The sequence below is a fragment of the Dinoponera quadriceps genome, unplaced genomic scaffold (genome assembly GCF_001313825.1).
Source record: "Dinoponera quadriceps isolate SergipeBrazil2010 unplaced genomic scaffold, ASM131382v1 scaffold3579, whole genome shotgun sequence".
NCBI classification, from domain to species: Eukaryota; Metazoa; Arthropoda; class Insecta; order Hymenoptera; family Formicidae; genus Dinoponera; species Dinoponera quadriceps.
This window is the reverse complement of record NW_014557637.1, coordinates 592,363-607,586: the sequence shown is the minus strand read 5'-3', so window position 1 is coordinate 607,586 and position 15,224 is coordinate 592,363. Positions and strand designations below refer to the sequence as shown.

The following is a 15,224-nucleotide window of genomic DNA, read 5'->3' as shown; positions in this document are numbered from 1 at the left end:
GAGAAATTCACGAAGGATGAAATGAGAATGCGACTGGCCGGGAAACGCGCGATTATCGGCACACCGGATTCGATGTGTGTCGGAGAGCGAGGCAGACAGACAGATAGACAAACAGACGCAGCGTCATCGAATCACTTAGACGCGACGCATGCAGGCGACGCGCGTACCGTCCATTTACGTAAAAGCGGCGCTGCGTAACGTACTTATATACCGCTGCGGACCTGATGATCCGCGCATGAGATTACTTTGATATACGACAGTTTATCGTCGGGCACGTTGGGTTGTCGCAGGTCAGGTCATTCCAGGTCAACGTACTCCCCGCGCACGTTCGTCCATACGTCGCCCGGTCTCACCGGAATTTCTCCCGTCCGGCGATCTCTCACCTCTCTCGTTCTTTCAACCGCGTGCATCGCGCGCGAACCGAATCGCGCAGTTTTTCCGCGGGTTTCAAACGAGCTTCGCACGGGATCCTATCTTTCTAATGATAAAAAAATATTTGAAATTCATTATTAACTCTTTGAAAGTGCGGAGCATTTCAGAGATAAACGATCGCTGAGAGTGGAATACTTTGGACTCTCGTAAGTCAATCGGTGGAAGAGATAACCTCTTGACAAATCGAAAGCAATATTCTGAGACAAACGAAATCTTACAATGAAAAAAAAAAAGCGATTAGATCGATAAAATCGTTGGCTACTCTTATTCAGAAAAAAAATGGAGTCCGTTGAACAAATTATGCATTGGCACAACAATACGTTGCGTTGATATAGTTGCTGGCAATCCAATGGCAATCGTTAAATCAATTGATGAGAGCAACTGTATAATTTCGCACAATAGACTAAATGCTGTGCTGGGAGAAATTTTATTCGTTCAAGTAAAATCTCGTTGATTTTACCATATCTCTCTCAATGTATGTATTACCGTTGCTACAGAAATATGTAAAAGAACATGATTATAAGTGCCTATCGCAACAATTGATAATTATTAATAATTTACTCATTCTTTTATTTTATAATTATTACTTCGTCGAGAGAATACAAGTAGAAGCATTCGTCGTCATACGCGCATCCACAGTAGTTAAGAAATTAAGGGAAAAAGGAAAAAAAGACCGGGTCTTATCAAATTTTCACAAAGAGAAAAATCAGTCGACGGCTTTTCGCGTTTCTCACGGTGCCCAACACCGATTCCTCTCGGAGATGCGCTCTCATTTCGCGGCAAGATCGCGCATAACTTTACCTGCGCGAGACCTGAGAACCGAATTCTGCGTCCAATGCGGGGTATCAGGCGTGGTGTTTATTATGAGCTGTCCGTACCGTCGGATAGCTTTACCTTGCGCGAGTTCTTCTCCTCGCCCATGACCGATTCGGTCCATCAAACGCAGCAGCCAGTAGCAGCTACAGAAGCGGCGGCGGCACGACCTGCGGAGAGACGTCGTGCGCACATCCCTTTGTATTTTCCGGCCGAGTGACGACCGCGCGTATTCCAGTATAGACGTGGACGCCTAGAGAGAGAGAGAGAGAGAGCTGGAGATATCGGGCCGACTCTGCCTTGCGTGATGCGCCGCGTTTGTTTCTCCTCCGATCGATGATTGAGGCAGATGGGTCGGATGGGCCATCGCCTGCCATGCGACAGATAAAAGCCCGCTCGTACCGCGCGCCGCAGGACGATTAAAATATAAATTGTCCGGCCGCCACGCATGAGGTAATCCCTCGCGATCCCCCGGCCTTTCATCGTCGTCGCAATTATCACGGCTCGCGAAGAGCACTCCCATCATCATCACCACGACCGTACGTTACAACGCATCGTTTTCCAACGAGAGAATTTTCGAAGGAATCCGGGGGTTTCGCGCAGTCCGTTTGCTATCGGGCCAACGGTCCTGTAACTTTCCGAGCGATGGAAATGCGGAGCTTTTCACTTCTCACGATCTCAGCAATCGGGAAACTTTTCGAACTGAGGAAATGCGGGAGTTCCCGCGCGAAACTCCTCGCTTTTTATGACTTCGCTCCTATACCGATAACAAAGTGCTACCGTTCGCGTAATATTTACTTGATCCAAGTTAAATGGCTACTTCGATAGCCCTTGGCAAATATTTACTAGAAGTAAAAATATAATTGATTATTTACAATATGATATTTCTTTCATATAGGTGAACATTTGTTTGTGTGTTGGAACAATTGCGACAAGTATTAAACGCATAATATTGAGAATGTAGAATTTATATTTTTAGAAAATATTTACTGGAGAAGAATCTAAATTTAAAACCACTAGGTTTCTTCAATGAAGAAGAAGTGTATTGCATAATTCTAGTAAATATTCTTAAATTTAAAATCATTTTACACTTACATCACTCAGTGTGATCAATTCATCTCCAAATCATATATAAGATATTATTACATTCAAGTAACTATATTTATCGCAAGTTATTAAAATATATTTAAATTCGTAAAAATATTACTTGCTTTAGAGGCTGAAAAACAGGTAATTACGTTGACTTGATTCTAGCATTTTTTTGCTGAATAAGGAAAAGTCACGCGATCGCTATCCGGAAACGGATATATCCGTTAATTGCACCTAATGATTAGCACGAAAGCGAGTAAATTTCACTGAATGAATCAGATCACAAAAATCATGTGTTTTTCATTCGTTTCATCGACGTTGATCTAAAGAAAAAAAACAATTTAATGGTATGGAAATACCGTTCAAGTCTCCTAATGATACAAATAGGTTAATCGGACGTGTTTCTAGATAATACCTCTGAAAAGGAGTGAAGATCCGGTTAAAGCCGCTTAGAGTCGATTGACGTTGATCGAACTAGTCCTCCGAGACCTAATTCGCTCGGAAACGTGACTGACCTTCGTGTTCGATGGACGGCTGATCGATAACACGGGAATAATAATATTGTTCAACACCATTTTTCAACACGAGTGTGAGTAGTCATATCCGATTTATTTTTGCCTGCTGAACACGAATCCGTTATCTAAATCTTAAATTAATCTTAGATTATAATCTTCCTTGGTTTATTGTATTTTCTCAAATTCATATGCTGTTTGATTTAATATGATCCGATTATATTACGTAAGTACAAAAGCACTTTCAATATAATGCAATGTTAAGAATAAAATATGTTTATTATGTATTACATAGAAAAAGAGTTATTTTCAAATTGCTATATCTCGAAAGCAAAAAATCGTATTGAAACGAAACGATATCAGTCATAAAGCTAAAAATTAACGCTTTCGCATTAACGAGATTAAAAAAAACAAAATTTGCTGTCAATGCTTCAATGTCACGAAAATCCTCAAAATCGTCGTTTTGAACTTTTCTGTCAAATAGATAAATTCAGATATTAACGAATTCGTATTCATCAGGCAAAAATACACCGGAAATGGCTATTCGTAACTCGTGATGCAAAAAGGGATCAAATTTTGTCAGACGGTGTAATCTCCGAGGCGAATATCGGAGTCTGGGAACGAACACGCGGTTCAAGACTCACTTCCCCGTCTTCCTTCTCTTTCTTTCTCTTCTCCTTCTTTCTATTTTCCCTGTAATAATTGCGCAACATGCTTCCTGAAGCGCATCGACGCGGGGGCGGCGGCGAACAAGCCCCACCGCTGTCGCCAGCCGCGAAGCCACCCTCGTCGCGGGGACTCCGGCGTCGCGGTGGTAGAACCGCTGCTGCTGCCGCCTGCCTGTTCACGTGTTGCGCCACGTGAGTCGCCGCTACATCGAACTGGAGCGCACGAGGCACCCGTTTCCGACAGCGAGCCTCAGCGCACATCTCGGCTTTATTTCCGAGTTATACCGGGACTTGGAGGTAACGTTCCATTTATATCGTGTTTCCATTTATTTCCGACTTCTAACGCCCGGGAATCGTCCTCGCCGGTGCGTCGTGTCGCGCCCCCGCGAGGCGACCGGGTCTCGCGAAATCGTCGAAGCGCGCGCGAAGACGCGCTCCTCCGCGATTCGCCGGCCAGCGCACCTGGGAGCATCCGCGTCCGGCTCGACGGTGCCGAAGGTCGCGCCATGAGCGTAACGTGGCAATTAACTTTTAATCGACACGTGGAAACCATTATTTCTCGTGATGAGTGCGAGCGCTAACCGATGAAAACCGTTGAGAAATTACGTGCGGCGAAATCACTCTAATTAATCATCCCGGTCCGACGCGATCTTGCGCGAGGAACGGTGTGCGAGCACGAGCGTGCGAGAAGGGAAAACGCGCGTGGGAAACGAGCGCGCGAGCGTTCAAATAGAGATCCGATTAATTCGAATTGGCCCGTTGCGATTCTTGCGCGACGTTGACAGGTTCGCTCGTGAACACCGCGAAATTCAGGACGAACACGCCGCGGCTATCTTGTTTTATGACGTCGGAAATGAGGTTGGAAACGAGAAGATGAAAATCGGTTTTCTTTATCTGATAGAGAACTTTAGCCCAATGCCTATTTAATTATTATGTAAAATTGAAAATTTGGCGTGGAGATGAGCTCGGGGAGTGAAAGATTGATACATCACGCATACGCACACGCATTGATAGAAAAATATTTCTCAACATTTAACCATAACATACCATAACTATAAACCAAAGTAAAAGAATTATAGTCGGGAGAACCACTTTTCTAGTAAGCAATATTATAGTGTAAAATGATAAATAACCTTACATGCAAATTATCATTACTATTTTTGTTGGTTAAAATAAAAAAAAGAGATACAGTTCAGACAGAAAATGACTGTAAGGTCTATCAGCGCCTGTGTGATGCTGATCGCAGACTTACACAGAGATTAGTGTTAAAATGACTAAAGAAATCAAAACAGAATGAAATCTGCGATTGACTTATATTCCTCTATTTTCTTGCGAAAATTCTCAAAGGCAACTATTACAGATTGGCGGTCGGAGCGCGAGGGGTCAATTGTCATCGCGACTAGATTTTTCCGACGCTCGCGACGAGTCTCTTCCCGGCGGCTCGTCCGCTCACGTTCCGCTACTTCGCGTTCGACCGACCGTCGTCGCTCCGCCGCGGGCGGAAAGGGAAAACTCGCGGTTCGCATACAGAAACGCGTGAGCAAAGTCGTCGTCTTCGGCGGCGGCGGCCGGTGCGATTTCAGCGTGAAAAACGGATTTCTAGTTCCGCGAAGCGTTAAAGACGGCTCTGGGAGACGGACGATCCCCGCGCGTACACGTCGTACCAAACGAATCGTGAAGCTGCGCGCGCCTTTCGCTTCCGGTTCACCGATCTCTCCACATTCGTTAAGCCACCTTCTCGGTGGCCGGAGTCGGGCCGACATTTACGCGGCCGAGGCACTTTCGCTCGGCCGTGCCGGCTCGCCTCGATATTACAGATTCATCCTTACAGCAATAATAACCTCGTAAGAGAGGCGCGCGCGCGCGCGAAGATTACGCTCTGAATCCTCGCACGCTCGCACGCTCGCTCACGCGCTGCTTATTAATAAGCATCTCGCGCGGGAGGGCATCGCACCGCGCGCGGATTTTCTGAATTTCAGAAAAGAGAGAAAGCGCCGCGTCGCGCGCGCGAACAATACGCTCGCGAACGATGTCGTTGTAAGGCCGCGCCGACGCGGACGGCTCGTCGCCTGGGAATCTTCTCGTCTCCCTCGGCTGTTTCGCCAGGTCGACTTCGCATTAATGCTCGGACGTGTGACGTCACGACGAGCGTTGTTCGATGCGATTGCTCGGGAAGGCGCGAAGCCTCGACGACGTGTTGCATCCTTTGACATCGCCGGTTGTCGTCCCGCTTGTCGCGCGATCATCCTGCAAATGCCGATCTTTCGCGACCTCCTCGGAAGAGGAGCCCGCTCGCGTTCTCGTAAAAGTCGTCGACACACAGGCCATCAGGAAGTGACGGCACGATTATGGTAAGGTCCCTCCGCCTGTCCACGGCGAACGCGTCGTTATTCGTGATCTCCGCTCCGAAACGGTGTTTACAAACTGCACGGTAATCAGAAATTCATGGCTTCCTTCTTTTTCATTCATAGGCAGCGCAATCATTTTTCCCCCCACGAGGCTGATTATTCGCTAGGTTCTCCTTGACCGTCCCGTTGTTCCCCGTGCACATTCTCGCGTGCTGCAAGGTCGAAAACGCTAACAATGGACGCACATTAATAGCGCGTGCGCGTATATGTGTGCGTGCTGCGCGTAACGTGCTTGTGTGCACGTGTGTGTACACATGTGTGAGTGTGTGTGTGTGTGTGTGTATGCGTCATGACAAAATGATTTCCCACTTCGTGTTAAAATTCCCGTCACTCGCAGTGTTCTTTTCGAAAATCCGGTCTTTCTCGCGGACGATAAAGCCTGCCTACGCTCGTGTTAACACGTTCACCGCGTAGCATCGTGAAAGACGCGTGACGAGAGACCGGCGTCACTCATGCGTGACGACAACAATTCTTTTCCTATGTCCACATTATCAAGTTAAAATCTGCACCGATGGAAATTATAGTTATTTTCGACCTCAACTACACCCTTTCTTTCAATTCAGCCACAAAAATAGTAGTTGCAATATGCATGCACGTACACTGAGAAAAAAGTACTTAAAAATTGATTTATGGGATATAAGGTTTTATTTCGCACTAATAAACTTTTATTTAATAAATAAATTTTGCAGAAATAAATCTTATATCCTACGAATAAATTTTCAAGTGCTTTTTTCTTAGTGTGGATTCATGTAAATAATTACTCCAATACTTTTTAGTCCAGTTTCCCTTTGATTAAATAATTTTTGCCCGATCCAAGTAAAATATGTTTTCCAATAAATCATCCAAATAAAAATTTATTAACGAATATTGAAGTAATTATTTATCTAGCATTTTTTTTCTATGTAAGAGTATTATCACTGATAGTATAGCACTTACTAGGAAAACGGTTTTTCTATGTGATAAGAATTTTGTTTAACAGCAGTCTACTCGAATTTTTGTGCGTTTTAATACTTTAATAAGAACAATACGTTAAATAATATTATACATATCAAAGTATTAAATATGTTAACAAGATGAACATGTTAGCTTAACATATTCGTATATGTTTCAAAATATTTTCAATGTTAAAATCATGCGAAAATTTTGGCCGTTTGTAACACAAAATATTTTACCGCGTAACTGTAATATTTTTTACTACGGTTTATAGTTGCAAGTATTACACTTACAAATACTAAATATTATTTTCTTGGCGTTTTACGCGATTATGTGAAGAAAAATTCGAGACGGTCTCTGGGGAGAATCCTCCGAAACAAATTCGCCGGTATCGAATGTGTCAATTATCATTCCGCGTGGTGCACGAAGAACGCGGGATTCGTCGGCCGATTAAGACGATTACCGGGTCCCTCGACGTGTCGGTCTCATCGACTGATCAAGTCTCGTTGGTTTGAGCTTCGGGCTTTGCGGGCAAATTTGAGCGAGCGATTTGCAGGAGACACACGCACGCACGAGAGTCGTGGCGAATTTGATCGAAGCCAGCCAGCATTCATCGCTATCGGGCACACAGCATTGGCGCACCGGTAGTAATCATCATTTGCACGGGAACACGTGCGTCCGTGTGTGCACTTATCGCGTGTGACAACGCGCAGTTTGCGGACACATCGATCGTCCGGCTACGCTCATGTGTACATGTGTGTGTACCGTGTGTGATCATGTCCGGTGCCCTTGCACGTGCGGATGAACGCTTCGGCCACGTGTATATCCCGTCGGGAAAATTTACAAAGTAAATTCTCGTCACGTTTAATTCTTATTTCTCTCTCTCTTTCTCTCTCTCAAGAGTGTTTGAGACGATGAGTGGTTCAGACGGTCTTCGTGAGAAAATAATTATCGCGGCTTCCTTTTATTCGTTTTAGATGGGGGAGATGTACGCGTGCATAAAAAATTAATAATTATTATCGATAGAAGAATATAGGAAAACATCGCGCGCGACGGAGCTATCGCGTTCAGGTATTGGCGGTCTCTGCGTTATCGTTGCGGGCGTGTATCAATGACAGGCTTTTGGCAGAACCGCGATTCCCTCGGAGCAGTACCAGATGCCAGCAGAGTCTATGCGTGATCCGTGCTGCGCTCTGCAGGAACTCGAACCAACGGCACTCGCGCCGAAGGATCTCTTCATCTCGGGAGTCGCACTTTTCTCTCTCTCTCTCTCTCTCTTTCTCTCCGCGTTTTTTAGTACGTAAAACCGCGAAAACTAGTAGAAGATAAATATGTACGACAGTATGTATGGAACGCACGTGTGCATACACATAGAGAGACCAAGGTTCGTCACATTTTCCTTTATTCTTGGAACGAGCATTGTATCGGCTGTGTCCTCGATAAGAATACCGAGGTGGCAGCAGTTTTGCGGTTGTGGAGAATCGAAGATGGAGGAGACTCGCGAAATAAATTCGCGCGCGTGAAACTCAATAAATCAAGTTTTGTAATCGGTGTGAAATATTATCTCGGAGTTTCGCTTTGAAAGAATTTTCATCGAAGACGCAACCTCAGTAGCTTTGCAATTGAATTTCCGATTGAAATTCTATTATCACTCCGTAATTCAATGTGCGTATCGGAGGAGGGGGTAAATAATTCGAGGCAGGGGTTTTTACAGTTCGAGTTTCTACGGAGAAAAATCATTGTCTTCGACTTCGTCGAAAAATCCGCGGGCAAAGAGAACATGGTGGACGGATAGCTCGGAGACACTCTGTATAAATACCGCGGCAAATATCGGCAAAGTAAACACGTGCTCGACACATATCCAGCCCTCTTGATCGCTAATGACACACAACGATAAATCATGCCGTTTTAATCTCGCTGAAAATACTTCAAAAACCGGTCGATCTTCCCGACTAGGGACGACCGGCTAGCTGCGCGATCGCATATATATACAATATAAATAAATTCAATAATGCGCACCATCTACCAGTCCTCATAGCTGCAAAACCGTCGAGCGATAAGGCGATAAGTCGATTTGAGTGATAAAGTGACAAGGGGCAGCATACCCCTTGTTATCGTATATTTTACTTCCTCCGTGTAAGAGACCGATTATTTCTATTTGATTGATCATCCGTGCGCAATCGCAAAAGGACGCGTGCGAGATCCTCCCGAATAGAAACGTAATTGGCTAATCTGAGTCAAAAGCTATTAGCTAGATAGTACAAGCTAGATTCAATTTCCGTTACTGACTGGATTATTCCCTGAAATGTCGAATCGGCTTCATGATATAGCCTTGACGAGCTATTATATATCAAATAGATGATACTATTCTAAAGTATACAATATAACTGCTGTATTCCTCCAGTATCTTAAGATTATCGTATTGTAGAGTGCTGGATTTTCAGCGGTGATATTAAGAGGCTCCTACACAAGTTTGTTATTTACTGAAAAAAAATATTTTCCCACAACATTATTTAACTATCTAAATAATTAATGTTAATTTTGAGTGAAATTAAGATAGATATACAATATTATACATAATATTACAAACACGGAGACATGATTTATTTTCTTGTTTTTCTTATCAATGTTTTATTCATACGTCAATTGAGCTAATAGATATGCACACATGATAGAACGGTATATAAATATTTAAATACGTGTATATATATGTATGCATATATCACCGGTTTTTCGTAAATTGTTGCCAAAAATTATTGTAAATTGTATGTTTTCTATAGCCATATTTTCAAAACAACATGGTCAATAATTCAGAAATTTTTGTGCAATGTCTACGTGGTAAAAAATTTTGTGTTAAAAATGATTCACTGACTTTTTTGTGTTTTAACAATGTGAATATGTGAAAAAATAATATGTTAACAAGGTGAATATGATAATTCAACATATATTTGTGTACTTTTTAACGTATTCCCCATCTTAAAGTAACGCAAAAATTTCAGTGGACCTTTTGGAGCGTGTGAAACGTGTCAAATTTAACAGGAAATATCTCACTGTGCGGGCACCCGCGAGGTTCAACCCGTAATAGGGCTCGCGCACGAAAGGTGGACGCGTGCGCGATTTAATCAGCCGCGCGTTAATTAGCAATAACGTCGGTGAGGAGATAAAACGCGCGTACGCGGCGCGTCGAGTGCGAAAATGCGATTCAAACATCCGGAAGGGAAACTATATTTACATGGGTATAAGAAAAGAATTCGGCGCGCTGTCACGCACAAGGCGCAAAGGTCCGGCACACATGCTCTCCCGGTGTGCCATTTTGTGCCGTTTTATTTCTGTTCGGGATAGAGCGTGGCATAGAAAAAGAGTGACGACGAAAGGCGTCGTTCGTTGAAGAGAGAGAGAGAGAGAGAGAGAGAAGGAGGGAGCATGAAAAGCGGCTTCTCTTCACGCCGCAAATAGACAATTCGATCTATAAAACATTTTCTTCCTAAAATAGTAGAACCGGCTTTACACTGCCGCGTGCGCGATCATCCATAAATACGCCCGCGCGCGTCCAAGTCGCGCCGCGAAGTGCGGCGTCGCATTTCGCCAATAATCTGTTGCGCCCGGTGACTTAGGAGCGTGCTGCGACCGAAATTCGGCGGAAAATCGGGCTACGGTGTGTGCAATGCGGTTACTCGGGGCGCCGAAATCGCGCGAAACGGCCGAATTTATGGCGGCCGTTAATTCGCCATAAGGCGCGATTTATCATGTGCGCTCAGTGGGACTTTCTCCAACTGTATCCCCGGCCGACGAGCGTCGACGTGATTATTGATTTACGCGCGCCGATGAATCCGCGACACTTCAGACGTCAGAGGCGCACGTACGATTCGATCGTAATTTATACGTCCGACGTCCGACGAGAGAGAGAGAGACTCGTCGTTGTACTTTGATTATACGCTCAATTATGAGACGCGCTATATATGCAAGAACGAAGTTCAAGGGAAACCAGTAAAGCGACGTGGTGATCTGCCAAAGAAACTGACAGGGGACTGTTCAAGTGTCGCGCAATTTCTCTCGCCGACACGAAAATGTCTCTATCTCTCTCTCTCTTTCTCTCTCGGGAGCTTGGCGATATCGCGCGGTGGGAGTTGGTAATTTTGGAAGATAGCATTTATCGCGCAAGGCGCGAGCGCGATGTGTTTTCGCAGTTAAAGCGGTACGCGCTGACAGTTTATCGCATCGATCGTGAATTCGATAGATTGTCGATCGAGGAAACAAGGACAGCGAGCGATCGCGTTACTTGGATACCGCTCATTCGAATGGGATCAATAAGAATGCCGGGATAGTCGCCGGTGGGAAATCATCAGTGTCAGCAAGATGTCGAAGGTCTGAGGCGATTTAAAATTATCCGTGGTTGTTTTTCGCGCTGCTCTCGCGTCCGATGGCTCGTGAGGCGCGCTCTTTGAGAAGGAATTTAAACGGACGCATCCTTGCCACACCAGGTACACGTCTTCATCCTGTGTGTATCTCAATGAAACCTCAGGCTCGGGCCTGTGACAGGATGAATAAACGATGACAATCGCGTGTACGCGCAGGGAATTCGGAACACTCGTCGAAATCGCGAAAGTAAACATGCCCGGTGGACGAACTCCGAAAATCGAGGCGTTGGTCGTGAACGCTATACGCAGGCTGCAGGATATACAGGGGTCGTCGTCGCGGGAAATTAGTAACTATATTTCCCAGGAGTACGACGTGCCGGTAAAGGACATTAGGCGGCAGGTCCAGCTTGTTTTACAACGCGGCTTATCCTACGGGATCCTCCAACAGACGAAGGGGTACGCGTTCGAGTCAACGTTGATTGCCGATGTCTCTCTCTCTCTCTCTCTCTTTTCTTCTCTTCTTTTGCCAACCGAATTCAACGAGATTAAGATTTTTTCTCTCTCTGCGTCTCTCTCTATTTTTCTTTTTTTTTTGAATAATTCCTTTCCCTCGTCGTTAAATTCTTGTGTCTCCACGCGCGTCTCTTTAATGTTCGGCGGAGAATCGCCGGGTGAGTGGGTCGCCGGACATATTTACGATGCTATTCTTGCTGATGGCGGTACAAAAAACTCGCTTATCAATGCCAATGATAAAACGGACGGGTCGAAAATAAAGCGCAGCAGATTAAGCCACGATAGCGAGCGAGATACATGACCCATTTCGAGAAAAAATATTTTGGTCAGATCAACAGTATTCTTGTCTTCGCTGAAGTAATCGTTGGGTCATATCCTGTTGATCTAACGTAATGCACCGTAATCTGATTGAGATCCCTCCGATATAATTCTACGGATTTACGTATTCCCCGTGGAAAGCGCTTTAGATTCTGACTTGAACGCTTAGAATAACATTAAGACATCTTAAGACGTCGTAAAGATGATAGCACGAAGAATGATAACACGATCGTTTCTCCGACGCTCGCAGAGGATATTACACGTGCAATCGCGACCACCTCGCGCAGATACCGGTGGAGGATGAAGCGGGCGACGGGGTGACGGAACCTTGCCCGCACGGTAGAAGAAGATGGAGGAGGTATTGGAGGAAAATAAGAGAAAGACGCAGGAAGGCTCGGGAAAGAAGCAGAGCTCGTAGGCGAAAACTCAAGAGGATGCGCACGGAGAGAGGACGCGCAGCTCGAACACGCCGAAGGAGCAAATCTCGTCGCAGGAGACGTCGGTCCCGAAGACGTCGCAGGGGAGGACAACGTGGAGGAGGCGGAAGAACAACGCGAAGAAGGGCCGCAACGAGCGTCGGACCCAATAAGACCGGAAGCGTTTCGCAAGTGGGAACGGAACAACGGCGAAACGACGCTTCCGGAAATGAGGGCGATTGAAAAAGCGTGGAACCTCCGTACCCGCGACGTACGCGAAACTCCCCTCGAAATTTTCAGTCCGCCGATAAGCCCGCTGCTGGACTGCCCGGTGTGAGGATTGATGATGTTTTTTGTAAGTTTCAAAGGCCCGGAAAAAAACCGGCTTTTTCCATTTTCCCCACGAAAAATGGGAAAAAGCCCGTTCCTTCTATTTTCCGCTGACTTTTTCGGTCTCTTTCCGCAGAAAATTTAAAGGAAACGGGGTGTTTTTTTTTTTAACTATAATGTTTTTCCTCTCCTGGAAGAAAGAAATGGAAATGATGTGTGCGAATTGCAAATCAACGAGTCGCGTATCTCACGGGACTCGCACTCGTGGCCGCTGCTCGGTCGCGGCGTCTCGTTTTGTTTACTCGGATCTTTATGTGCGCGAGACATTTCGCGGTATTCGTGAATGAAAAATTTTACGAACGTGTGTAGATTTACATTAGAATCGTCGGCAGCGCGCCCCGCGCTCCGCTGGTCGCGAGCCTCGGCGCGAATTTTGGAGATCTTGTGATTTGTACGTCTCTCGATTGTTTACACGAATTACATTAGACTTTCTCCTCGACGATTCGTCCTGTGGCTTTTCTTTCTTCTCAAATACGCACGTGTCACATTCCTGCTCACGATCCTCCGTCCTCGCGCTACGCGACGCAACGTCGTCGGTAAAAAGAGCGAACGGCAGCGAGCGCGAGATCGGTCGAAATTGCGCTATCGCGGTGAAACTCGAGCCTCCTGAGAAACGCGCGAGCGCTGTGTGCCGCGGGCTTCGTGGTGCCCGTCGACAGCCCTGAACACGGCCTTGCCGGCTAATGATAGTCGCGCTAATGACGAGTCTGCACACGCACGCCGCGTGACTATTTCGCCTAGCAACTCTAGGACTAGACGCGAGCCCCACCGCTTGTTTCGCCTTGCCAGCTGTGAATGATAAGTGCGTGCTCATCCGACGCGTGCACAGGCGTTCTCGAAAGGCGTCGAGGAGCGCGCAGAGAGGCGCGTAAAGAGGCGCGTCGATATTTTTCCCCGACGAACTCGCCCGACGAGAGCTCCCAGTCTATTCCTCGTTTTCCGCATAACCTCGCCGGGAATCGGCAGGTCGGACGGGAGGATTCCTCGGGAGAGCATTTTTTACTTCCCTGTGGCACGTCGGTAATCCCAGGAACGAATCGCAGCTCGCGCGAACGTGAAATCCTCCTCGGATTCGGTTCTTCTCTTCATGTTTCGGGACAGAGGGGAATTTCTTTCTTTTTTACGGAGTAAAGAGTTTGGCTGCACACACGAGCGTGCGGTGAATTTATTCGAACCGTTGTTCGCATCGCAAATGTTGGACGAGGACGGAATTATTGAGCGACATTATCGTATCGACTCATTATGCGTACTTCGCTGAAAAGACGCTGAACCTTCGTTGCGCCGGGCGACCGAACGACCAAGATCGGAGACGGCCCTCTATAGACGTCCACGTACGGTTCACAAGCAATTTTGTGGAATTAATTCGACGGAATAATCTCTCCAAATGCACTCTCGTCCCGCCGTATATTTACGTCTGCCCCGACACAGAAGCCATATTTCGATAACGACGACGCCGAGGAGGCTTCGCGCTCCAACGCCTACTTGTGTGATTTATACAATCGCATTAATGATATAATCGCACTTTCTATGCTAGCGTCTGACTGCCCCGTATACTATCACATTTCAATTGGAAATTTCGTTCCTGAGTAGTTCAAGCTATTTTTAAGATCGACGTCTTTCTTTTATTTTTTTCTTAGTCTTCCGAAAACGAAAGAAAATTTATCTTTTTTTTTGTTTCTTTTTAATATAACTGCAATTTGAAATATTTTTGTGATTGATTACGGATCGTTGTCAGAGCAGTGTTGGTTCTCACTTGCCCTTATTCTTCCCTATCAATTTATTTATTTATTTGTCTATTTATGTCTATTTAGGTTGACTATATCTTGAGTCTCCCTAATTTTTACTTTTTTTATTTTGTTCCATAATATATAGAGAAAAAGGTTCCTTTTAATCAAATTATATATATAGAGGGAGAAAAAAGTTTTTTTTAATAAAATTTCTTCAATTGAAACAAATCTGCCTTTTGAAATTGAGCAAAACAAACGAATGTTTGATTCAACAATCAAGATTGTTTGGTTCTCGAACAAAAAATGTCCGAGTCAAGTAACGTATTTCTTTCGTATTTTCATTCAAACATTACAATGATTGTCACAAACAATAAATGATTTGAAAGTGGTAATACTATGTTAGAAAAATGTTAAAGAACTTTTTTGTTTCAGTGGAATAACATTTAATATATAACGAGATAAATGTTTTTTTATTGCAAACGAAATATTTCCTCTAAATACATTACTTTCTTTTTAATCAAACAACTCAGTTTATTTTAAACAACAACATTTTCATTCAAACAAAATAATATTTGACGATGAATTACGTTGTTTATATTAAACAAATCCAAGTCGAACAAACACGTGTACTAAATCCAAAGGGATCT

At 44.9% G+C, this 15,224-nt stretch overlaps 2 protein-coding genes across 2 annotated transcripts in view; one reads left to right on the top strand and one right to left on the bottom strand.

The window, feature by feature from the left end:
• Positions 1-15,224, bottom strand: part of LOC106749341 (thyrotroph embryonic factor) — a 99,694-nt gene that overhangs the window by 72,568 nt on the left and 11,902 nt on the right. The window lies entirely within an intron of this gene.
• LOC106749304 lies at positions 11,467-12,797 on the top strand. Its single transcript, XM_014628626.1, has 3 exons — positions 11,467-11,669; positions 12,295-12,383; positions 12,538-12,797. The coding sequence occupies exons 1-3, from the start codon at positions 11,467-11,469 to the stop codon at positions 12,795-12,797; spliced, it is 552 nt and encodes a 183-aa protein (XP_014484112.1).